General features: G+C 35.6%; 1 protein-coding gene across 1 annotated transcript in view; it reads right to left on the reverse strand.

Moving 5' to 3' along the window:
- Positions 1–1,411: 1,411 nt before the first annotated feature.
- The window catches only part of LOC137406023 (ATP-dependent translocase ABCB1-like), a 48,163-nt gene continuing 21,741 nt past the window's right edge, over positions 1,412–27,833 (reverse strand). The window contains exons 8-23 of the mRNA XM_068092534.1: positions 26,909–27,019; positions 25,572–25,697; positions 24,718–24,930; positions 23,440–23,610; positions 21,394–21,582; positions 17,439–17,612; positions 16,001–16,201; positions 13,974–14,240; positions 13,326–13,529; positions 12,572–12,672; positions 7,600–7,761; positions 4,485–4,641; positions 4,106–4,303; positions 2,935–3,141; positions 1,940–2,086; positions 1,412–1,843 (exon numbers count right to left, since the gene is read on the reverse strand). Coding sequence (XP_067948635.1) covers positions 1,652–1,843; positions 1,940–2,086; positions 2,935–3,141; positions 4,106–4,303; positions 4,485–4,641; positions 7,600–7,761; positions 12,572–12,672; positions 13,326–13,529; positions 13,974–14,240; positions 16,001–16,201; positions 17,439–17,612; positions 21,394–21,582; positions 23,440–23,610; positions 24,718–24,930; positions 25,572–25,697; positions 26,909–27,019 — 2,820 coding nt within the window. The 3' untranslated portion in view covers positions 1,412–1,651. The remainder of the gene's footprint in view (positions 1,844–1,939; positions 2,087–2,934; positions 3,142–4,105; positions 4,304–4,484; positions 4,642–7,599; positions 7,762–12,571; positions 12,673–13,325; positions 13,530–13,973; positions 14,241–16,000; positions 16,202–17,438; positions 17,613–21,393; positions 21,583–23,439; positions 23,611–24,717; positions 24,931–25,571; positions 25,698–26,908; positions 27,020–27,833) is intronic.

Here is a 27,833-nt window from a genome sequence, read left to right on the forward strand (position 1 = left end):
GCCTAATACGTAAATGTTGTGTAATAATAATAAAATGTAGTCAAGATTTTTCTTCTGTTCAAGTTTCATATTCTCACCTAAAAGATCTTACCAGACCAAAATAATTGCTCAATCAAGTTAGAAATACAACACATACAACATGGCCACAGCATTATCACAACATGATTGCAACATGATCACAATATGATCATAACATGATCAAATGTGTTCACAACAGGATCTGCACGCAGTTATACAATCAGTGAAATGTAGCAGAAGTTGTCTGCTCATGGCGGACAAAGCAAAGATTGCTCTCCAGATTGACTATTAAAAGCTATTAAACATGTGATGTGCTTGTTGTACAATAAACAATCAACATGCCACAAGTGCAATAAAGAGTATTTAAAGGAATCACCAGGAATAACAACATAATTATTGTATAGTATGCTATGAGACAGAAAATATTCTCTTGAATCTTTTTTCATCAGTATAGCATGTTTTTTTTCACCGAACTCCACCTACAGAAAAATATTTTATACTAAGAGTTCAAGGTTTAGCACCAAATGGTTAAGTAGTAATACTCACCTGATGTAACAGATTCCTGAGATAATAGAAACGCCAACAACTGCTATAAAGTCTGGCTCTGTCTTGCTCCAGAGCTGTCCAGTATCAGATATTACATCCCCTTCATACAGGCAACAACAACACTACTACAGCTGGTAGAAAAACATTCTAACAAACACTTCGTGTTTCAGTGCCGGCAGTATGGAACTCTTTGTCAGCTGACCTCCAACAAATCAGCAATTTTAATCACTTCAAATCAAGTCTCAAGCGACACCTTGATTCACTTGAATAGTCACTGTGTATGCTTTCTTCATCTAAATAAATTGACTCACTACTAATAAGGACCTAGCGCCACGTCTAGTTATGCTACCACTCGCTATCTGGGTTTTCATTGCACCTTTTTCCTCTACTACTCGCTGTTATGTACTTTTTTCAATAAAATAAAACAAACACTTGACTAAGCATTGCAGTTATTTACAGCATACATGGTAATATAAGAAAAATAATTGTTTTGACAAATTTGAAACGTTCAATGTGATGCTCTGGGATTGTCATATTCTGTTGCTTTTATGATGTCATTGCTGTTACACATTTTTACTGACTAGTACGTTCGCAGTCCCGTGCCCTGTGAGAGATCGTCATGAATAATTAACATGTTCGTAACTATTTGGTGAAGCGATAAGGTGGTCTAGTAGTGTTGTGGTTAGTGGTCTGGTTTGTTAAACAGAAGGTCAGAGTTCTATTTGTGCGTGAGACATTTTTTTTGTAACACTCTTAGCGTGGCAATCAACAAACGAATGGAAGGATGGGCACTGCTCTTATTATAAGGAAGATTATTGCTTCACATAATTTTACTCTGTATGCTTAAAATTTTACTCTAAAGCGCTGGGAGCTTTTATTAACTAAGAATTACTACTATTTATTTCTTTAGTGTTACCAAACAATAAATTATATTTAACTATTAACAAATCAAACAATAATGCAAAGACCATTTTATGGTGCAATAAAAGAATAAAACCTTAAGCACAACGTTAAAAGACTAGACTTGAAGCAGCTCGTGGTTGCAGGTGACGAATGAAACTGACTGCAGAAGTTTCAAACAAGAAGCTTAAAGTTGAGCCTGAATGAGATTGTAGTAGCATCCCTTCTTCTCAATAAGTTCCTCATGGCTGCCCATCTCTACTATCCTTCCATCTTCTATCACTCCTATTTTATTAGCATTCTTTATAGTTGATAGTCTGTGAGCTATAATTATAGCCGTCCTTCCCGCCATCGCTCTTTCTAGCGCCTCCTGAACAATCTATAACATAACCAGTCTTTGTGTTACCACAGACTAGGCGTACTTACAGTGACTGAATCACTAGCACGTGTTGAAAGTGACCAGATTTGAACCAACCTTCTCACTTTCAGCATCGAGGGCAGACGTAGCTTCATCTAAAAGTAAAATAGCTGGATTTCTAACCAGTGCCCTGGCAATAGCAATCCTTTGTTTCTGTCCTCCGCTCAGCTGAGTTCCCTTTGCTCCAACATTTGTCTCATAGCCCTAAAAAATATATAAAAAGCATTTTCAACATGCATCATGCAATAGGGACTTCAGCATTTCTATTTTACTAGAAAGATTAACTGCTCTCTTTGATTGCTGTTTAGATGAAATTTTAAAGAAGTGAGTAACAATAATGAGGTCAACGGTGAGGTCAACAGTGAGGTCAAGATAGAGGTCAACATTGAAGTCAACAGTGAGGTCAACAGGGAGGTCAACAGTGGGCCAACAGTGAGACCACCAGTGAGGTCAACAGTGAGGTCAACAGTGAGGTCAACAGTGAGGTCAACAGTAAGGTCAACAGTGAGGTCAAAAGGGAGGTCAACAGTGAGGTCAACAGTAAGGTCAACAGTAAGGTCAACAGTGAGGTCAACAGCAAGGTCAACAGAGAGGTCAACAGTGGGCCAACAGTGAGACCACCAGTGAGGTCAACAGTGAGGTCAACAGTGAGGTCAAAAGTGAGGTCAACAGTGAGATCAACAGAGACTTCAACAGTGAGATCAACAGTGGGGTCAACAGTGAGGTCAACAGTGAGCTCAACAAGAAGATTAAAAAGTGAGGTAACAAGCAAGGAGTCGCCAGAGAGTTTCTGTTGGTGAAGCTAGAAATTTTTGCATAAGTACTAACATGTAGATAAAGGGCGCAATAGAAATTCAGCAGATACTAAAAAATTTAAAGCCGAACATCTGGATATATTCAGGTATATAGAGATGTTATATGAATAAGTCTAAGTATATCTGGATATATCAGAATATCTGGATATATCAGAATATCTGGATATATTTGGTCGTATATGGATGTAAGCGGACACATATTGTCCAGGTCTAAATGGTAAAAAAATGTTTGAGCACCTGCGGCAGGGAAGTGATGAAGCCATGAGCATTTGCTTTTCTGGCCGCTTCTATAATCTCATCAATAGCTACTTCTCTTCTGTTGTCACCATACGCTATGTTCTCTCTAATAGTCATGTCAAATAGAGTGGGCTCCTGAGAAACCATTCCCAGCTGATGACGTAGCCATTGAATGTTCAGACCTTTTACATCATCTCCATCTATAGCCTGAAAGTTGCAAAGGTCAATGATCTGCTACTGATTTAGCTGGGCACCTTTAGAAGTCAGCAAACACTTTGTACGCTGACAAGTTCTACGCTTTTATGAATAGCTCTAGGTATCAGCAGTTTTTTTAGAGAGGACAGAACTCTGGCTTTTTAGAGTGAAAACAGCAACCTCTACAAATCCTTTTGGTTATAGAGTAAATGGCTTTACTTTAATTAAGAATAACTCGCTGGGAAAACAAAATTAAAATAAAAAAACCATTTAAATTACAAGGTATAAATGTCTCAAAAAACCATAGCCTTAAGTTACAAACTACATGGTCAGGCAATTGTGTCCTTGGAGCAAATTAATAGTGTTACCTTCAGAGAATATGCAGTTTTAAAGAAAGTTCAATTACTGAATAACTTTTATTAGTTATTTCTGGCTAATTAAATGGTGCAATACTCTGAGGTCAAGCTGAGTGTACATGTTGATGATCAGTGCTGCAATTGAAGAAATCTCATCTAATAATTATTATCAAAGTTCTATAATAAATGAAATAATTTATACTAGATTTAGTGACATTAATAGAAACACCAATAGATCTATCAATAAAATTATCAATATTCATAGAGTTACAATAAGAATTATAGTTTATTACTAAATATGTATTCATTAACGATGGTGGTTTAACTTGATAATGAGGTGAAACGCAAGTTTATAGGCTGGAGGTGATAAACTAAAGATATGGTTTTGAATGAACCTCCATGCACACTAAGCTAGATAATCCAATATAAATGATAATACAGAGTTCTCCAACAAAGACTTGCTACCAACTTCCTGGATACCTGAGTATAACTGTGTGTAATCAATAACTGTTAATTTTAAAAGAACCAGAGACGTAGAGTCAAAGAGTTGTTTTACTTTGCCTCTCACATCCATAACTTCTTATGGCATGTGTAAACAGGTGGTTCTGAAAACTACTTACCACTTGTCCAGAGACACTGTCATAGAATCTCTCTAACAAAGAGATGGATGTACTTTTACCACATCCACTGGCTCCTACTAGAGCTAGTGTTTCTCCACTCTCTACATTGAAGGTAGTTTTCTGTAGGACCTTGACCCCTTCTCTGGTCGGGTAGCTGAATTCAACCCGATTGAACTCAACGTGACCTTTTACTTTGTTCTAGAAAAAAGACGTAGCACATTAGTGACTCATAGTGAAAACCAATGCTAAGCTAATGCTATAGTGTAATGCTATGCCAATGCTATTGTGTAAACTTATAGGTTGCTTAGTTAAAGATTTTCACTTTTTATCTTAAAATACCAAAAATGCTTTTATGATGAAAAGTTTAGATTCTACTTACAGGTTGTTTTCCAGCACTCGATGAAGAGTCGATTGAAGATTTCCTCATCAGTAGTTTTTGTATGCTGAAGGCAGCACTTTTAGCTTTTGAGAAATCGGGCAGCTGTGAGCTACATTTTCCAGCAGCGATGCTGCCAAATGTTACTGTTGCATAAATTCTGAAAAACCAGATTGTTACAGAAACACAAATAGATTGGCTTTTCCTGTAAGCTGTATAATGTAGTTAGCGAGAGTCATTCTGTCTTTTAGCTTTCTGCTAGTTCAGAGTTACATGTTGATATCACTGTTTTTCAGCCTCCTGTTAGATACAGTCTTTTTACAGCAAGTAAAGTCACGTTCACTTTACTCTTCTATAAGATCTCTTCAAAAAACCGAAACTGACATTAAATAAATACTAACATGTTATTCTGTCATTTTATTTTATGTTATATTATATCGTTATATACTATTTTATTATATGATTATTAATATAAAATATTACTATATTTAACAACTTAAGATGATATCTCAGCAATGTCTAAGCTAGACCTTGCCCACACAGTTGGCTCTTGCAATCAGTAAGGAAAGTCATGACCACACATTAGGTCATTTGAGCAGAAGTTTCTAAGAACTTGGCTCTTCCAAAAAAAATGATGGGCTGTCCAATCATGTAAGATAAACCACTTAATTTAAATGTATTGTGAGATAAAAACATTGTCAACTTTTTTCTAATTTCAGTTGAAAGGAAAGGTAGTTTTACTATTTTAGCAAGTAGTAGAAAATTGTGTTTGATATGGTCCCAACTAACTGCCTGAGCAGGTACTTGAATTTACTAAAATTGTGTTTGATATGGTCACAACTAACTGCCTGAGCAGGTACTTGAATTTACTAAAATTGTGTTTGATATGGTCACAACTAACTGCCTGAGCAGGTACTTGGATTTTCTAAAATTGTGTTTGATATGGTCACAACTAACTGCCTGAGCAGGTACTTAAATTTACTAAAACTGTGTTTGATATGGTCACAACTAACTGCCTGAGCAGGTACTTGAATTTACTAAAATTGTGTTTGATATGGTCACAACTAACTGCCTGAGCAGGTACTTGAATTTACTAAAATTGTGTCTGATATGGTCACAACTAACTGCCTGAGCAGGTACTTGAATATACTAAACCTGTGTTTGATATAATTACAACTAACTGCCTGAGCAAGTACTTGAATTTACTAAAACTGTGTTTGATATGGTCACAACTAACTGCCTGAGCAGGTACTTGAATATACTAAACCTGTGTTTGATATAATCACAACTAACTGCCTGAGCAGGTACTTGAATTTACTAAAACTGTGTTTGATATGGTCACAACTAACTGCCTGAGCAGGTACTTGAATTTACTAAAATTGTGTTTGATATGGTCACAACTAACTGCCTGAGCAGGTACTTGAATTTACTAAAATTGTGTTTGATATGGTCACAACTAACTGCCTGAGCAGGTACTTGAATTTACTAAAACTGTGTTTGATATGGTCCCAACTAACTGCCTGAGCAGGTACTTGAATTTACTAAAATTGTGTTTGATATGGTCACAACTAACTGCCTGAGCAGGTACTTGAATTTACTAAAATTGTGTTTGATATGGTCACAACTAACTGCCTGAGCAGGTACTTGAATTTACTAAAACTGTGTTTGATATGGTCACAACTAACTGCCTGAGCAGGTACTTGAATATACTAAACCTGTGTTTGATATAATCACAACTAACTGCCTGAGCAGGTACTTGAATTTACTAAAATTGTGTTTGATATGGTCACAACTAACTGCTTGAGCAGGTACTTGAATTTACTAAAACTGTGTTTGATATGGTCACAACTAACTGCCTGAGCAGGTACTTGAATTTACTAAAATTGTGTTTGATATGGTCACAACTAACTGCCTGAGCAGGTACTTGAATTTACTAAAATTGTGTTTGATATGGTCACAACTAACTGCCTGAGCAGGTACTTGAATTTACTAAAATTGTGTTTGATATGGTCACAACTAACTGCCTGAACAGGTACTTGAATTTACTAAAACTGTGTTTGATATGGTCACAACTAACTGCCTGAGCAGGTACTTGAATATACTAAACCTGTGTTTGATATAATCACAACTAACTGCCTGAGCAGGTACTTGAATTTACTAAAATTGTGTTTGATATGGTCACAACTAACTGCCTGAGCAGGTACTTGAATTTACTAAAACTGTGTTTGATATGGTCACAACTAACTGCCTGAGCAGGTACTTGAATATACTAAACCTGTGTTTGATATAATCACAACTAACTGCCTGAGCAGGTACTTGAATTTACTAAAACTGTGTTTGATATGGTCCCAACTAACTGCCTGAGCAGGTACTTGAATTTACTAAAACTGTGTTTGATATGGTCACAACTAACTGCCTGAGCAGGTACTTGAATTTACTAAAACTGTGTTTGATATGGTCCCAACTAACTGCCTGAGCAGGTACTTGAATTTACTAAAATTGTGTTTGATATGGTCACAACTAACTGCCTGAGCAGGTACTTGGATTTTCTAAAATTGTGTTTGATATGGTCACAACTAACTGCCTGAGCAGGTACTTGAATTTACTAAAACTGTGTTTGATATGGTCACAACTAACTGCCTGAGCAGGTACTTGAATATACTAAACCTGTGTTTGATATAATCACAACTAACTGCCTGAGCAAGTACTTGAATTTACTAAAACTGTGTTTGATAAGGTCACAACTAACTGCCTGAGCAGGTACTTGAATTTACTAAAATTGTGTTTGATATGGTCACAACTAACTGCCTGAGCAGGTACTTAAATTTACTAAAACTGTGTTTGAATGGTCACAACTAGTTCCCTGATCAGGTACTTGAATATACTAAACCTGTGTTTGCAGTGCACTTAGTGAAAAAATCTTTTTAAGATATGCTAAAGTGCTAAATTTATCAGAAATGGTGAAATCTTTTGTTTTTTAATTGTATAATCATGTAGTTCTATCAAGATATTCATAAGCTTAAAACACTTCTATAGCTTAAAACACTTACCTCTTACACTTACCTGTTACACTTACCTGTTACAATGACACTTCAATATATTCAAACTCTAAACCCACCTTATGACATAATAGAATGGTATTTTTTCTGCCCTCCACAGAAGGTTATCACTGACTACCAGGTAACCTCCCAATCCAAAGCACAGGGCAGACATGAAAAACTGGGGGGACTGGGATATGGAGTAAGCTATTCCAAAGAACCAGGATTTTCTCTTGTCAGCTCTGTAATAACAGTGGTTTAGCGTGTGTTGGAAGAAACATGCAATCAGGTATATAGATAACTTGGGATATTTTAATTTGAGATGAAGCTGCTTTTGAAAAAGATGGCGAACATAATCATGTATTGTCGATCAATCTAATCAATGTTTACCTACAGCAGTACGCATTGCTCAAATAGAGTTAGTAACACTGTATGCTGTCATTATTTTCAGGCTAACTAACAAAACCACATTTTAAAAGAATAAAAAATAGTGAAAGCTATCATGCAAGAATTGCAAACGAATGGAAGCTTCACATTATTTCAACTTCTAACTTGTACTATTAAAAAGATTAAACTGTATGTACACGTATATATATATATATATATATGCATAAATGGATGTATGGAGCTCGGGGATCGACTTATCCTTTATGTATCTATACTAGCTGTGCTACCCGGCGTTGCCCTAGTAATAAAAAGTCTTTGACCAGAAAATTGATTTGTTTTTAACATATTTGCCATTCTAACTTTCCAACTACATACCATGAGAGAAGTGTTTTGTGTAATGAGAGTTGCCTGGCAGATTGCCAACGGAAAATTTTAGTAAGGTAACTAATGACAATTACTTAATCACCCTGCTTAGTACGAAAAGCCGTTGAGTATTTGCTCTCATATAATGACTTATATCGGCTAGCTTGCAACTTGATCTCGTTGGCCTAATGGGTACAGCGTCTGACTGGTGAGTGGTAGGGCCGAGATTAATTCTTCTTTGGTATGGATTCTTTATTCCATGATTTTAATAGCTATAGCTGGAGGGAGTCACATACACACATACTTTAAGAAATATAGATATATACACGTATATAAATGGGAAAGCATGTGTGTCCCTCCAGCTATAACTATTATTAGAATAGCGTAGCTGGACAATGCCGACTCAACGCCATGGTGTCTCGTCTTTAGAAGCCTAGCACTTATTAACTAGCTTACTAGAATTTTCCATTGGCTAATAGCTTGAAAATTACAGTTGTTTGACAAAGTTTGAAAACCTTCACATTTGTTTTTATTTTTCTCTTAATTTATTTCAACTACACAAAACACTTCTCTCATGATATGTAGTTAGTGTAAAAGTTAGAATGGGAAACGTTGTTATATGTTAAATACGAATCAACTTTCTGTCCAAAGACTTTTTTTATTACCCGAGCAACGCTGGGTAGCACAGCTAGTAAATACATCTATATTTATATATACATATATATACATATATACATGTATATATACATTTATATATATTAACTGTACTACCCGGCGTTACCTGGGTAATAAAAGAGTCTTTGCCCAAAAAATTGATTTGTAGTTACCATATAACAACATTTGCCATTCTAAATTTCAAACTACATATCATGAAAAAAATCTTTTGTGTAGTTGAAATAATTTAAGAGAAGATAAAAACAACTGCGAAGGTTTTCAAACTTTGTCAAACAACTGTAACTTCCAAACTTCATATCATGAGGAAATTGTTTTGTGCATGTCGAATAAATTTAAAAAAAACTATAAAAGGGTTTAGATGTAAATGTGAAATAATTAGCAAGTGATAGCTAAATTAAGTCTGTTTTGCTACGATTACAATAAAAGATGATTCGGTAATGATACAATTAGTACGAACTGAAAAAACAAAAGAAAAATCTTGAGTATGTTGAATTAATAATAGCAATTCGTGCATAGAAGTGTGTGTATAAAAAAGGTTAGTGTTCCAGCAGAAGCTATCCATCAAAACTCTGAATACGACGATTTGCGTACCTCTCGATACTGGTACCTCTCGATACTGGTACCTCTCGATACTGGTACCTCTCGATACTGGTACCTCTCGATACTGGTACCTCTCGATACTGGTACCTCTCGATACTGGTACCTCTCGATACTGGTATCTCTCGATACTGATACCTCTCGATACCGGTACCTCTTGATACCGGTATCTCTCGATACCGGTATCTCTCGATACCGGTATCTCTCGATACCGGTACCTCTCGATATCGGTACCTCTCGATACTGGTACCTCTCGATACTGGTACCTCTCGATACTGGTACCTCTCGATACTGGTACCTCTCGATACTGGTACCTCTCGATACTGGTACCTCTCGATACTGGTACCTCTCGATACTGGTACCTCTCGATACTGGTATCTCTCGATACTGATACCTCTCGATACCGGTACCTCTTGATACCGGTATCTCTCGATACCGGTATCTCTCGATACTGGTATCTCTCGATACTGGTACCTCTCGATACTGGTACCTCTCGATACTGGTACCTCTCGATACCAGTATCTCTCGATACTGGTATCTCTCGATACTGGTATCTCTCGATACTGGTATCTCTCGATACTGGTACCTCTCGATACTGGTACCTCTCGATACTGGTACCTCTCGATACTGGTATCTCTCGATACTGGTATCTCTCGATACTGATACCTCTCGATACTGGTACCTCTTGATACTAGTATCTCTCAATACCGGTATCTCTCGATACTGGTACCTCTTAATACTGGTACCTCTCAATACTGGTACCTCTCAATACTGGTACCTCTCGATACTGGTATCTCTCGATACTGATACCTCTTAATACTGGTACCTCTCGATACTGGTACCTCTCGATACTGGTACCTCTCGATACTGGTACCTCTCGATACTGGTACCTCTCGATACTGGTATCTCTCGATACTGATACCTCTCGATACTGGTACCTCTCGATACTGGTACCTCTCGATACTGGTACCTCTCGATACTGGTACCTCTCGATACTGGTACCTCTCGATACTGGTACCTCTCGATACTGGTATCTCTCGATACTGGTACCTCTCGATACTGATACCTCTCGATACTGGTACCTCTCGATACTGATACCTTTCGATACTGGTACCTCTCGATACTGGTACCTCTTGATACTGGTATATCTCAATACTGGTATCTCTCGATACTGGTACCTCTTAATACTGGTACCTTTCAATACTGGTATCTCTCGATACTGGTACCTCTCGATACTGGTACCTCTCGATACTGGTATCTCTTGATACTAATACCTCTTGATACTGGTACCTCTCGATACTGGTACCTCTCGATACTGGTATCTCTCGATATCGGTACCTCTCGATACTGGTACCTCTCGATACTGGTACCTCTCGATACTGGTACCTCTTGATACTGGTATCTTTTGATACTGGTATCTCTCGATACTGGTACCTCTTGATACTGGTACCTCGTAATACTGGTACCTCTCGATACTGGTATCTCTTGATACAGGTACCTCTCGATACTGATACCTCTCGATACTAGTACCTCTCGATACTGGTACCTCTTGATACTGGTATCTCTTGATACAGGTACCTCTCGATACTGATACCTCTCGATACTAGTACCTCTCGATACTGGTACCTCTTGATACTGGTATCTCTCAATACTGGTATCTCTCGATACTGGTACCTCTTGATACTGGTACCTCTTAATACTGGTACCTCTCGATACTGGTATCTCTCGATACTGGTACCTCTCGATACTGGTATCTCTTGATACTGATACCTCTCGATACTGGTACCGGTCAATACTGGTACCTCTTGATACTGGTATCTTTCGATACTGGTGTAAATGTAAAATGATATATCGCATTGTCTTTGTCTGACCGAACTGAGAGAGAATGTCGAGGCTCTTCCCACGAAGATAATATAATTGTCCACGTAAGAAGAATTGGCCTTAACTCCAGATATAGTAATTAAACATTACTAAAACATTTCTTAACAGGGGCATCGTAACGCATAAGCGTAATGTTAAAATAATTAGCGTGCGTGTACCGCTATACGGTATATGATAATTTATGTCTTAAATCATACACGTTGTATGGCTCAGTGGTGGAGTGCACGGATTGTAAACTTGCGGTAGCAATCTCCGTGAGTTTAAAACCATGAAAACGTGGAGTATCAATTCCCCAGATTTTAATAGCAATGGCTGAACACATGTACACGCGTACGCGTATGTACACCTACATACAACCAACTTTAAGAAATATATGTAAAGAGAGAGATTTTATGACTCCCGTATATTTATTGGCAACAATTTTGTTTCAGACAGAAGTTTTTTCCAGATTATGCCATGCAAGAATCACAAAGCAAAATTGAAAAAAAAATTGCTCATTACCCTTCTAGTGGGCACATCAATGTTAGTTTTGTAACTCACATGTATCATGCACTTACATGTAACTCACATGTAGCATGCACTGACCTCACAATCATCAAAATGACTGCTAAATTGTAGTTTCATAATGTTTAAAACTAGGAGATTTTGCAAAAATGTACTGGTCTAAGCTTAGTATTTTACAAATGTGAGATTTAGTGAAATTACTGCTAGAGCCTGAACTCAACTACTCACTGTTCAAGGTCAAATTCATTGTAACCCTTCGGCGGTTCAACCGAGACTAGAATCAGGACAATTTTGTGAATGATAGTGATGTTTTGTCTGTGGAAAACACTAAATAAAGTGTTCTAAGAAAGAAAAAGACAAAAGCTATCATCATGCATCAGCACTTCAGTATGACGGTACATAAACATTTGCTAGTAAATATGTTATGAATAACTTACTGGTAAATATTTTATGAATAACTTACTGGTAAATATGTTATGAATAACTTACTGGTAAATATGATATGAATAACTTACTGGTAAAGATGTTATGAATAACTTACTGGTAAAGATGTTATGAATAACTTACTGGTAAATATGTTATGAATAAATTACTGGTAAAGATGTTATGAATAACTTACTGGTACATATGTTATGAATAACTTACTGGTAAAGGTGTTTAAAGTGCTGGCGGAACTTGTCTGTAAAATACCTCTGCCTATTTAGTGATGTCACAGTTCGCATGTTGCTTATCGCTTCTTGAGCCATCTGAATAAGGATAAGAGATATCACAAAACTCTGAGCCACAGTATGTCAATAAATCTGGTCAAATTGACAAAAGATATGCTAAGGCAAACATTCACTCGCAGCCATGAAAGACTCCCTCAATTTTCTCTCTTGTTTTTGTTTGATGCTCATGTTAATTTATTTATGATTGTTTTAGCTTGATTGACTTTGGTAACAACGATATCCTTGTATCATTTTGAACTTATACCAGAGTGTTACGGATAATTAGTTTCTTTTTTAATGATATAAATAGCCCGGCCTCTTTTCACGGAAGGGCAGCACACTCTTCACGCTCACAGCGTACATATATTAATCTAGGATGCATACACTACCCTAAGAAATAATACAGACATAGATATTCTAACACCAGATGCTGTCGCAGTGCGTGTCACTGGAATAATAGTCATCTCTAACTATGGTCATTTCTCAAACTTTTTCATGGCTGCAGTGGCATTTCAGGACAGGAGGTATAGATTATAGATGTTCATTCAAAGTAGCCAATGTGTTTAGTCGCCAACTTAGCAGATATCCCATAGCATAGCACTATGGAACTAAGCTAGAAAAAATATGAGGAAGTTTTATAAATAGATTTGAGAAGATAGTAGTTATTTGTTCTTGCATATACTTGCTATTACCTTGCCTCCCTCTTCTATTCCTAGCTTGTCTTGTAACGAATGACCGCGAACCATTCTTTCTTGAACTTTCCCAGCCGCAATCATAACAGGTATGAAGAGCATAGCGGCTAGCCCAAGCTCCCATATGTATACGAATGCTATGAGCAATGCACCCACAATTGTACTGGATGCTTGGGTTAGGACTCCGATGCGGGCTCCAGTGGCCTACAAGCAAGACATCACACAACTACTTTATCTGCATCTGCAAAAATGCACTTACAATTCATAAATATGACGTGTCAGTAGCAAACAATATAAAAATCAGTGTACGCAATTGTTTTAATTGTTTTAATTTGTTCTAAAATGTGTGCATTATGGAGTGCATTGAAATTAATTACGCCAACTTCAACAGCCTCAACAAAAGGTTTCATTTAACTTTCTTGTTTGTCATCACTATTTGCTTCTCTATTGTAAAGCGGACTTCTATGCTGGAGGTGAAAAATCAAAAGTATGTGAAATATCCCACACTAAAAATTAAAAGAGATACGTTATAAAGATTCACTGATTGGAGATATTTGAACACAAGATGATAAAGTTGTTGTACTTCTCGAGACAGAAACAAGTAATAGTCTAGAATCTGGAGAAGATATCGAGCACCGGCGCACTCACCCCTTTTACTAAAGGAGCATCTGAGGAGAGTCTGCTAGTTATAAATCCAACTCCATTTTCCTCTTTATCAAAAAAGGCTATTTCCTGTCGAACCAAGGCGGAGAAAGAAAGAGTTCTCAGTCGAGCTGTTAGTCTTTCACCAGATAATGCTAATGTAAAATGTTGCACTCCCATTGCAATGCCAGTGATTAAACCTGCAATGATTGTATACAGTGCGAGCGTGTTAACTCTTTCTCTCTGCTCCTCCAGATTGGGTTGGGAGAGTGCCTGCAATTATAAGATGTTTAGTCAAAATTGTTGTTTGCGCCACAAAAGCAGAGAGCTATTAGGTAAGTTTTCCAGAACTCAACCAGTTCGCTGGCTGAACTCTGGAAGACTAATAGACACCAAAGCTGTCTACTAGCTGTCTACTAGCTGTCTACTAGCTGTCTACTAGCTGTCTACTAGCTGTCTACTAGCTGTCTATTAGCTGTCTATTAGCTGTCTATTAGCTGTCTATTAGTTGTCTATTAGCTGTCTATTAGCGGTCTACTAGCTGTCTATTAGCTGTCTATTAGCTGTCTATTAGATGTTTATTAGCTGTCTATTAACTGTCTATTAGCTGTCTATTAACTGTCTATTAGCTGTCTACTAGCTGTCTACTAGCTGTCTATTAGCTGCCTATTAACTGTGTATTGAAGCTGTCACTACTCCTTTAGTAGAACTTAATAGCACTTCGAGCAACTGTTATTTATACATTGGTTCTGGCAAGTGTTCATGTGAATTTGACAAACCACTACGTGACTCCATATAATGGGTTGTCTGCTCTTTTTCTAATGGTTGTCAGAATGAAAGGGGAGACCATTTTCAACTGTATATTGTATAATCAATAGTGTACGCCTCAGGATACCAGAGATGGCTAAGAAAGCAAACATTAAATCGGTGACCAACTTTTTGTATACACTAATCGCACATTATAAATCTTAAATGAGACAGCGCTGGTTATATGTAGGCCATTGAAAGCTTTATCTCAGCTTTAGTTAAAAGGCTTGCAGAATGCTCATGTTGAGTTTGAAGTACTAGAACTCATTGTGATCCAGTACATGAGGTATGACACAGAAGTGAATGTGTTTTAAGTCTGAACATAAGTAGCTGTGTGACTTACTACCTCAGCTAACTGATAACTATAAGTGTACTACCAATTTGCCTCTGAACAGTTCTTCAGTGAAATGCTTTACCAAATGGGACATAAATACATGTATGTGCAAGTATTTGGCCCTAATATCTTTGCAAAGACAGTGTAAATACTAGTAGTAGTAGCCTACATGCTAGTAATTATGGCACTACTAATAGTGCTTCTAGTAGTTATTAGTACAACTGGTGTTTATGGAGCTACATATGTAAACCAAGTCTAGTAAATGGTTTCCTTAAAGACTGTAAATTTCCTTGTAGATCTACTTTTCCAACGTCTCATACAGTGATACCGGACATCTGGTTTGCTACAAAAACAGCTAACCAACTTTGTATCAAACTATAAGCATTTGCGGTTTGATACAAAAACTTTGCATCAAACCATAAATGTTTTAGGTAGTAATTTGACAAACTGGCTGTAAATATTTCATTATGATTTTCTCCTACTTGAAAGATGCAAATTAAAAAGCGTGTTTTCTTTATTTAAACCAGCATTAGGAATAGAGTTGGCACCTCTTTATATTGAATAGTCTGATATTTTACGGTAGTTTACCAAACAAGAGTAAACCTGCTTCCTAATATTTGCTTCATTCAGGAAGTTAATAAACAAGAAACAAATCACCTCATTTTACCATACTGCGTCAATCTAACATAACTAATCCATGTTCTCTAGTACTTAGGCATGACTGTGGCTGACGTTGGCCACACAAATCAAGTCAACACCAAATATGATCAGGAAGTTACAGGAACTTGCTGTAAATTCAAAATTGGCTTCAAGTCCAACTCTGAAGCTAACAGCCTGTGAACAATGTTCTAAGCTCCCTAGGATCACGCTTTGGGCATAATAAAACACTGACCCCTAGAATCTCACTGAGAAGAAGTGCGAATACTAGATGAGTAGTCCCATTTATGATGGCGCTAAATGTTCCGATGGCAATTAGGTACCACTCAGGCCTGTTCATCTTCATTATTTCTGCCATGCCTAATTCATGTTTTGGAGTCAATACCTTCGCTTTCATAGCATCTTCATCTATCACTACCCCACTATTCATTGCATTCTACAAAGAAAATAAAACAGGTACTTTTAATCTACAGAATAAATCTTTAGCTCATTAATTGAGCAAAAGTACTTAGAGTTTATTATACATATTTCTTTTATTATATATTCTTTTAATATATTAATATTTTCTATATATGATACATATATTCTTTTATACATGTATTTTTGAATACTTATATTATTTTTGACACTCAGCGCATGTTGATGAAACCTTATAAAGTATTTTGCAAAATGTAGTAAAAAATGTAAGCTAAATAATAAATTATAATGTGGCAGGTCTCAGGTGCGCCAGGTCTCAAGTGCACCAGGTCTCAAGTGCGCCAGGTCTCAAGTGCGCCAGGTCTCAAGTGCGCCAGGTCTCAAGTGCCCCAAGTCTCAAGTGCACCAGGTCTCAGGTGCGCCAGGTCTCAAGTGCACCAGGTCTCAGGTGCACCAGGTCTCAAGTGCGCCAGGTCTCAGGTGCGCCAGGTCTCAAGTGCACCAGGTCTCAAGTGCGCCAGGTCTCAAGTGCGCCAGGTCTCAAGTGCACCAGGTCTCAAGTGCACCAGGTCTCAAGTGTGCCAGGTCTCAAGTGCACCAGGTCTCAAGTGCGCCAGGTCTCAAGTGTGCCAGGTCTCAAGTGCGCCAGGTCTCAAGTGCGCCAGGTCTCAAGTGCGCCAGGTCTCAAGTGCGCCAGGTCTCAAGTGCGCCAGGTCTCAAGTGCGCCAGGTCACAAGTGCGCCAGGTCTCAAGTGCCCCAGGTCTCAAGTGCCTCAGGTCTCAAGTGCGCCAGGTCTCAAGTACGTCAGGTCTCAAGTACGTCAGGTTTCAAACTTGGCACATAACCCAGAATACAATTCAATAGATAAAACGTTATTGGACCCAATTAAAGTACGGCTCAAAAACATAGTACACTCCATATAATGTGTAACCAAACGTTAATCGTGATCAGCATAGAAGTTGTCTGCTTCTGACAAATAACAAAAAAAGCATTGGATAGGGTCAATTTAAAAGCTTCATAAAGGAATATGATATGATTATTACTTGAAAATTTTCAATTGTTTCAACTTGCTTCTGAAATTTGCAGTGACCAGTGAACCTTTCCATGTCTTCAATGATTTATAGTAATTTACAAAAGAATAAAAAGCAAATCAGTTTATTGATCATTGAAAAATTAGTTTTGCATAATGCATAAAGATTTCTAGTTGGTCAGCAGTTGGTCCGTACTATGCATGACAAAGCTGGAGCCCACTAACCAGCTTTTGGCGAAATGTCTTGCCATCGGAGGTCAAGTTTGTTGAGATGTCGCGATTGTCATTTGTTACAAGCGTAGATGACGTGGTCAAAGTAGGTGAAGCAGGCATAAAATTGGAATAATCCTCTGTCTCTGCGCTATGTTTATTATTTTTAACCGTGAGATGAGACGAATCCTGCAACAAATGGCTGCACAAAGTTGAGCACTTCAAATCAGAGGTCTGAAGCACCTCAAAGCATCCGTTGCTGAGCAGTTTAGTTATTATGTTCGTATGCTCTTGCTTCAAGGAAATGTCTTCTAAACTCAACAAAATACAACTAAAAATTTTCAAAATGCAAAATGATCTTGATAGGTGACTAATTTTAATCTTTCCCGCCATTTCGGAATATCCTTACAAGTTTCATTCTTCAGAAGACTTGACTTTACCAAGTTTTCTCCCTAAGAAAAGTATAAGAGGCATGATTGCTAATAGCAGCAACTTCTATCACAAACATTACAATTCTTCTAATAGTTGATACTATATTAAACTATCTCTAATATCTGATACTATATTGAACTACCTCTAATAGTTGATACTATATTAAACTACCTCTAATAGTTGATACTATATTAAACTACCTCTAATAGTTGATACTATATTAAACTACCTCTAATAGTTGATACTATATTAAACTACCTCTAATAGCTGATACTATATTAAACTACCTCTAATAGTTGATACTATATTAAACTACCTCTAATAGTTGATACTATATTAAACTACCTCTAATAGCTGATACTATATTAAACTACCTCTAATAGCTGATACTATATTAAACTACCTCTAATATTTAATACTATATTAAACTACCTCTAATAGTTGATACTATATTAAACTACCTCTAATAGTTGATACTATATTAAACTACTTCTAATAGCTTATACTATATTAAACTACCTCTAATAGTTGATACTATATTAAACTACCTCTAATGGCTGATACTATATTAAAGTACCTCTAATAGTTGATACTATATTAAACTACCTCTAATAACTGATACTATATTAAACTACCTCTAATAGTTGATACTATATTAAACTACCTCTAATAGCTGATACTATATTAAACTACCTCTAATAGTTGATACTATATTAAACTACCTCTAATAACTGATACTATATTAAACTACCTCTAATAGTTGATACTATATTAAACTACCTCTAATAGTGTATACTATATTAAACTACCTCTAATAGTTGATACTATATTAAACTACTTCTAATAGCTTATACTATATTAAACTACCTCTAATAGCTTATACTATATTAAACTACCTCAAATGGCTGACACTATATTAAACTACCTCTAATAGCTGATACTATATTAAACTACCTCTAATAGTTGATACTATATTAAACTACCTCTAATAGCTGATACTATATTAAACTACCTCTAATAGTTGATACTATATTAAACTACCTCTAATAACTGATACTATATTAAACTACCTCTAATAGTTGATACTATATTAAACTACCTCTAATAGTGTATACTATATTAAACTACCTCTAACAGTTGATACTATATTAAACTACTTCTAATAGCTTATACTATATTAAACTACCTCTAATAGCTTATACTATATTAAACTACCTCAAATAACTGATACTATATTAAACTACCTCTAATAGCTGATACTATATTAAACTACCTCTAATAGTTGATACTATATTAAACTACTTCTAATAGCTTATACTATATTAAACTACCTCTAATAGTTGATACTATATTAAACTACCTCTAATAGTTGATACTATATTAAACTACTTCTAATAGCTTATACTATATTAAACTACCTCTAATAGCTGATACTATATTAAACTACCTCTAATAGCTGATACTATATTAAACTACCTCTAATAGTTGATACTATATTAAACTACCTCTAATAACTGATACTATATTAAACTACCTCTAATAGTTGATACTATATTAAACTACCTCTAATAGTGTATACTATATTAAACTACCTCTAATGGTTGATACTATATTAAACTACTTCTAATAGCTTATACTATATTAAACTACCTCTAATAGTTGATACCATATTAAACTACTTCTAATAGCTTATACTATATTAAACTACCTCTAATAGTTGATACTATATTATACTACCTCTAATAGCTGATACTATATTAAACTACCTCTAATAGCTGATACTATATTAAACTACCTCTAATAGTTGATACTATATTAAACTACCTCTAATAGTGTATACTATATTAAACTACCTCTAATAGTTGATACTATATTAAACTACCTCTAATAGCTGATACTATATTAAACTACCTCAAATGGCTGATACTATATTAAACTACCTCTAATAGTTGATACTATATTAAACTACCTCTAATAGTTGATACTATATTAAACTACCTCTAATAGTTGATACTATATTAAACTACCTCTAATATCTGATACTATATTAAACTACCTCTAATAGCTGATATTATATTAAACTACCTCAAATGGCTGATACTATATTAAACTACCTCTAATAGTTGATACTATATTAAACTACCTCTAATATCTGATACTATATTAAACTACCTCTAATGGCTTATACTATATTAAACTACCTCTAATAGCTTATACTATATTAAACTACCTCTAATAGCTTATACTATATTAAACTACCTCTAATAGCTGATACTATATTAAACTACCTCTAATAGTGTATACTATATTAAACTACCTCTAATAGTTGATACTATATTAAACTACCTCTAATAGCTGATACTATATTAAACTACCTCTAATATTTGATACTATATTAAACTACTTCTAATAGCTTATACTATATTAAACTACTTCTAATAGCTTATACTATATTAAACTACCTCTAATAGCTTATACTATATTAAACTACCTCTAATATCTGATACTATATTAAACTACCTCTAATAGTGTATACTATATTAAACTACCTCTAATATCTGATACTATATTAAACTACCTCTATTGGCTGATACTATATTAAACTACCTCTAATAGTTGATACTATATTAAACTACCTCTAATATCTGATACTATATTAAACTACCTCTATTGGCCGATACTATATTAAACTACCTCTAATAGTTGATACTATATTAAACTACCTCTAATATCTGATACTATATTAAACTACCTCTATTGGCTGATACTATATCACATAAAAATGATAGTCTAGCACTTTTTGGTGCAAGACTTTCTAGCACTGCTATTTTTGCACCAAAGAAATTATATACGCAGTAAATGAACATAGCAGTGATAATAACAAAAAACGCAAAAGCATTGTTTTATTCATGAAATGATATAATATTACTTTTATACACGCCTATTTCTTTGTGTCAGTATTACAAATAATGCACACATAATACCTTTTTATTCAGAATACATAAAAAATAAGTTTTTACGTTCGCAACGCGAAAGTATGCTTGAAGGGTCTCAAGAACTACACTTGTCAAATCCGTAAATGTAGTCGTTATGTAAAAATGTCTTTCTCCGCTTCCACTTAATGTTCTTGAGCCCCAAGTCACAACAAAAGATGCATACATTCGTAACTGTTAATCTGTGCCACAAAATCTCTGCGCCAAAAATATTTTTGCCAAAAAGTCCTCATTCTGATTGGAGATCATCAACCAAAGCCACGGTGTCTCCGTTTTGTTTCTAGTTAAAACCTTCATCTCCACAAATAATTCCAGCATTATCAGTGCTTACCACTGGAGGCATTTTAGCACTGCTGACACAAGTTTAACAGCAGTCTGACAATAGCTGACACAGGCTGACACAGGCAGACACAAACACAGACACAGACACAAGTTGACACAAAAATGCCAAAGGCATATCAGTTACTGATGCACATTTGCTTATATTGCTTACAATTAATGGTATAGCAAGCAGGACAGGACAACCTCGAGTGTAACACTACTACCTGTTGTTCTTCTTTTTCTTGTTGGAGTTGTCTCATCACTAAAGAGTAGTAAACTCCTTTGATAGACATGAGGTAGTCATGTGTACCTTCTTCATGCACCTTTCCATTTTGGAATACATAAATCTTATTGGCTGATTTAACGGTAGAGAGCCTGTGAGCAATGACCAGAATTGTCCGACCTTCACCGGCCTGTTAAAAGTATTGTTAAACTATAGCTAGTAACTAGACAATGTGAAAAAAGAGTTTTTTGTTTATGATTCTTGCATGGCATAATTTAAAAAACTTTTTTGTTTGAAATAAAGAATATTGCAAATAAAGTGATATATATACATATATATATATATATATATATATATATATATATATATATATATATATATATATATATATATATATATATATACAATATATATATACTAGAAATTCTTCTGTCATACTGCCCACGACCAAAGTGATAATGGAAAAAGAAAGGGTACTGCCGGTTGAGAAATGCAATATTTGCAGTCAAATGGAACTGCAGTCAATAGGATAACTGCAAAGGTAGCTGCAATGGTCGCTGTAATTTACTGGGTGTTATTATGTACAACAAACAGCAATAATGAAAGGAAAGATTTTATGTTTATATCTCTCCTCTGCAATAGGAGAAATGCAATATTAGAAATAAAATGGAAGCTGCTGTGTAATATAAACAGACTGGGGGTGGCTGTATATCATTGGTCATAGCAACCAATATCAAGAAGCTGTGTTATTTACCTATATTTCTGTATTTATATCTAAAAGATTATGCTGAATTTAAAAATCTAAACAGATTTTAGCTGGTCATCATAGAAATAGATGTGTATCTATAAGAAAATGTAAGTCTATTACTTAATTTTGCAGATATTAAAACAGCTTGGTAGTACCGCGATATTGGGCAGTCACGGTATCATCAACAAAATCTTTAGAAAAATAATAACAGTAACATATTGCACACCATTGGTTACTATATACTTTGATCTTGTAAAAGCTAATGAATATTCTTATAACTAAATATTGTTAGAATCGTTAGAAAAATATCATCGTCATTTCCTTTACTGTCACTGCTTTGGACATCAGTTGGAATACCAAAATGCTTATTATAAGTGTCTAAAATGTCAGAGTCCGGTAGAATCGGCAAAAAAGAAATGATTACTTTTCAGTACTTCTATGTTAATTACAGAAACCTTCGGCAATTGGACAATGCCATAGACTGGTGAAATGTACGAGTGTTTCTCGTGAAATGCTCATAACTTAATGGTTCTACTCTTTGTCGGCCTTTATCGGCGTTCCGTTGGCCGGTCTTAATTTTGATTGAAAAAGGCTTGTCAAGTTGTTAGCGCGATTGTAGGCCAAATTAATCTGTCTATTTATGTATAATCCATAACATATTTAAATATGCTTATGTGTTTTGTATCATTCTTATACTTAACGACTCTACACAAAAATGGTTAAATTTGTTAATGAGATTTCGGTACAAGAGTTTGGTAACGGCCGTTAACGGATAATTTTTCGAGAGTTGTGTGCACATATGCATTTATCATAAATCTCCCAAGCAATCGATTCGCTCTTGTTTGGTCGTGGGAAAATCATAGCTAGTAACTTCGCAGCATAACTTTGTTTAGCTAGTGAGCCAAGACCCACGCCGGCATGCAATGTATTTACTTTTAGAATACATGTATAACATATCCAATTATAAGAGAGTCTAGAGCACTGACCTAGTAACAAGTTGAGGTTTAATTCCCAAAAAGGCCACAGATAGTGACAAATAAAGCATCTGGCCTTAAATTGCTTTTTATAGCAAATCAAGTCATGCAAAGTCTGCTATCTGGCTGACAACCACCTAACTGGAGCCGGTGAAAAAACGAGGATCGATAGAATAGAAGCGCTAACAACTAAAATACAAATAATGGTTAGTCATAAAAGGAAAAATGACTTCTTTGTGTTATGTCAGGACAATTCTCCGGAGTGGATTAGAATATAAGTGTGCTATCTAATATCACCAGTAAAGCTCTAGTGAGTTATACTAACATGGTCTAAGGCCTCTTGAACCAAAGCCTCACTTTGAGCATCAAGGGCGGAGGTAGCCTCGTCTAGTAAGAGAATAGCAGGATCTCGGACTAAGGCTCTAGCAATAGCAATCCTTTGTTTCTGTCCTCCACTCAGTTGTACTCCTCTGTCTCCAACCGGAGTGTCAAATCCCTACACAGTAAACAAGCTTTATATTCATAGAGTTGCTCTAATCAATCTGTCATTGCTTAAGTTATATCTAATATTATTCTAAACAAAGTATGATTTATCCAGCTAAATGGGTTACTCGATAACACTGCAGCATTGTATCAGAAGACAGCAGTATCTACAGGTATATACCGGTATGTACAGTTATATACAGGTATATACAGGTATGTACAGTTATATACAGGTATCTACAGGTATATACAGGTATATACAGGTATATACAGGTATCTACAGGTATATACAGGTATGTACAGTTATATTCAGGTATCTACAGGTATATACAGGTATGTACAGTTATATACAGGTATCTACAGGTATATACAGGTATGTACAGTTATATACAGGTATCTACAGGTATATACAGGTATCTACAGGTATATACAGTTATATACAGGTATCTACAGGTATGTACAGTTATATACAGGTATCTACAGGTATATACAGGTATGTACAGTTATATACAGGTATCTACAGGTATATACAGGTATCTGCAAGTATAAAAAGGTATATGCAGGTATAAGCAGGCAAAGTTTGCTGCTGTTATTACTGTTAATATTATCACTATCCTTAATGCTAGAGTTGGCATCGCTGTCGGTTGAGAAACTGTACTTAACAGACAACTTTTTTGGTACATTTGGGCAAATCCACTAAAACTGTTTGTCATATGATATTCAATGTCAAGTCATCTATTGTTAGTCATTGCCATCAAGTCACTTAGCTAATGGACAGTGGATCCACGCTGCCTATCAAGTCACTTAGCTGATAGACAGTGCTAAGCGGATCCACGTCTAGCAGTATCATTCGATTGTCTTCCACATTCTATTCACTTTAATCGCAAAGACTGTGTATTGTCTAATCATTTCTGCTTCCTTTTTACTAGAAAGTCACTTGGTGCAGCTAAATGGATGTCTCTTTGTCTCTGTAATTTTGTCACAACTGATAGGAGAGTCCAACAGAATTTTTACATCTGCTCTCTCCAAGGCTGACTCAGCGCTGTAGTTGCACCACTTATTCCTCCTGCACTCAAGTTTAGCCTTTGAAACTATTTAACACGTTTAGTAGACAACTAACTTGTGGGAGCTGGCAGATGAAATCGTAGCAGTTGGATAATTTAGCTGCTTGTTCTATTCTCTCTTGCGTTACTTCATCCCCACACTTGGCTCCCAGTCTAATGTTCTCTCCGATAGTTGTAGCGAATAGCACCGGTTCCTGACTAACAATTCCCATGTAGTTACGGAGGCAGTTGAGGTTGTATGACTTGAGATCTTTGCCATCTATCAATATCTGTAAGTTAAAATTATACTCAGAGTTTGATACATACAGCAGAAAGAAATAGGTCTCATTAGAACTGTTTGTTTCAAAGGATTTTAAATTTGAAAAGATATTTTTAAGTTAGGTTAAAATGTATAATCTTGTCAATGCAAAAAACATACGCAAAATACTTTAAAAAAACTTGTCAATTTTTCTCATTTAGATAAAAAAACACAAATATAATTTTTCATCATACAACATGCGCTTTTGGTATTCAAATCAGTAACTTTGTATAAATTAGTAACTTTCTTTATACTTTCCAATTTTAGCACACAGATGTATTACCATCGCAGAATGTACTTCTGATCACATGCAACAAACTATTATTTTTAGAATGGAAGGTATAAATTCTGTGTAAGAATCTTAGCTAATTCAAAGAGTCGTCCTTCCTTACTTTCTATGTCAAAGAATGGACTGCAGACATGCAGTCATTAAATGCTAATTCTTGCTCGCATAGTACCTATCAAACTTACTCAAAATACTTAAAGAAGTTTTTGTTTATTTCGTTTATCGTTTATTTTGAACGTACAAAATATAATTTAAAGCAGGCAACAAATTCTCACTAAATACATTGGAATTTTAAAAAGCTTTAGAACAGAAGTGTTACTACCAACCTTCCCTTTATCACATTCGTAGAATCTCTGTACTAGTTGAACTACGGTACTTTTACCACATCCACTCTCACCCACCAGCGCCACTTTCTCACCTTTTTTTACTGAGATGTTTAAACCATTCAGCACCTGCAAGTAGCATACTCTTGAATGCCATGTACTCATTGTTATTCACTGCACGGCTGTTTTGATGGACGTATTTTAGCTGAGAGGAGATAACTTCAGCTGAGAGAAAATAACTTCAGCTGAGAGGAGATATATCGAGCTAAAGAGAGATGTTTTAGCTCAGGCATATTCTGTTAGTAGTAAGTAGGGTACAGCATTTTTATTATTGTTCCCACATAGCGAGCTGGGATGGAATCCAACATGAAAGCTACAGAACCAAAGATTCATGTTTCAACTAGTCATATTAGTTGTGGGAAATTACAATTTGTCAAAATGAATTGGCATCCCTTCACTTCTATTGGCCAATTGTTGTCATTTCAAATTACCTAATGCAATAATTCTGCAATCGAACAAAAATTTAATGGCAACAAAATTGAGGCATAATAGTTTAAAGGCACTTTGAACAAGCAAATTCTCTCAATATTAAATCCCCGTGTAAGAAATTATCGTGAGAAAATGCATGAGGAGCTACTAACTTATAAGAATACTTTGGTACTCTAAAGCATTGTGACAACTGTCACAACCTGTGACAACATGTCGGCGTGCTCGGGGACACAATAAACATGCATCGGTATCTTATTCGGTGACAATGAATAAACAAAAGAGAGACTCCATAACACTGTTCTTTACTATAAGCTAGCAAAATAAATATGGTGGATGATGAGCTAGAATTACTACGGTATAAGCTAGCGTAATAAATATGGTGGTTGATGAGCTAGAATTACTATAAGCTAGCGTAATAAATATGGTGGTTGATGAGCTAGAATTACTATAAGCTAGCATAATAAACATGGTGGTTGATGAGCTAGAATTACTATAAGCTAGCGTAATAAATATGGTGGTTGATGAGCTAGAATTACTATAAGCTAGCGTAATAAATATGGTGGATGATGAGCTAGAATTACTATAAGCTAGCGTAATAAATATGGTGGTTGATGAGCTATAATTACTATAAGCTAGCGTAATAAATATGGTGGTTGATGAGCTAGAATTACTATAAGCTAGCGTAATAAATATGGTGGTTGATGAGCTAGAATTACTATAAGCTAGCGTAATAAATATGGTGGATGATGAGCTAGAATTACTATAAGCTAGCGTAATAAATATGGTGGTTGATGAGCTAGAATTACTATAAGCTAGCGTAATAAATATGGTGGTTGATGAGCTAGAATTACCGTTTTTCCTTTTCTAGAGGGATACGAAAAATTGACATCTTGAAATTGAATTTCTCCTCCAATTGATTTTGGTTTCAAACCTTTTTCCGACAGACTGTCAATCTCGACGTGCTGAAAAAGAAACAATATTCTTAGACTGATAGGTGCACATTCATTATTCAGCGCAGTTATGGCCTGTTTTAATCACTTCCACACCCAGTACTCATTTACACTGCACTCAAAGCAACACAATATAATAGAGGGTGGGCCTAGTTTGATATGACAAATCAGTTTTTTGTTGTTAGACGCAGTATTTAACATTACAGTGGAATGCAGCACTCAAGACCGTCACATAGAGTGAACGAAAATGATACTAATGAAGCGCAAGTATGTACCTGTAATGTTTTTGTAAAATATTGAATTCACAATTAATTCACTTTTTAAAAATCAGTATGAAGGTTTTGAAAATTCTAAATTTATTACAGGCTGATATCTCATAACTCCAAACCATTTCTGATTATTCTCTCCTAGAACCGCACGGCTACGCACTCACTGCTATTAATAATAGCCATCAATCACGAGGTGTCAAACAACATGACTAGTAATGCCATGATGGTAAATATAAACTGCCTTTAGGAAGTCTAGTCTTGGTATACAGTAGGTAGACAAAAGAGCTTCCATTATAGATGTGGAAAGTGATACATGCGTCTGCGAGTTAATGAGGTGCCGAAACAGGACCAAGCCCCTTATACTTAAAAGCTCTCATACCTTCCTTCAGATTGTTTAAAGTTTTAATTTTTTGCATTGAAGATTTTGTTAGTTGTAGAGCTAAAGGTTAAAGCTGAGCCTATGCATAAGACAAGAACAATTTCCCCTGATATGTTTATTCTTACTTCTACAGAGGGATTTGTTTAAGTGTGTCAAGAATTCTATTTTTGTAGGGCGT

This window comes from Watersipora subatra, chromosome 10 (genome assembly GCF_963576615.1).
Source record: "Watersipora subatra chromosome 10, tzWatSuba1.1, whole genome shotgun sequence".
In the NCBI taxonomy this organism is placed as follows: domain Eukaryota; kingdom Metazoa; phylum Bryozoa; class Gymnolaemata; order Cheilostomatida; family Watersiporidae; genus Watersipora; species Watersipora subatra.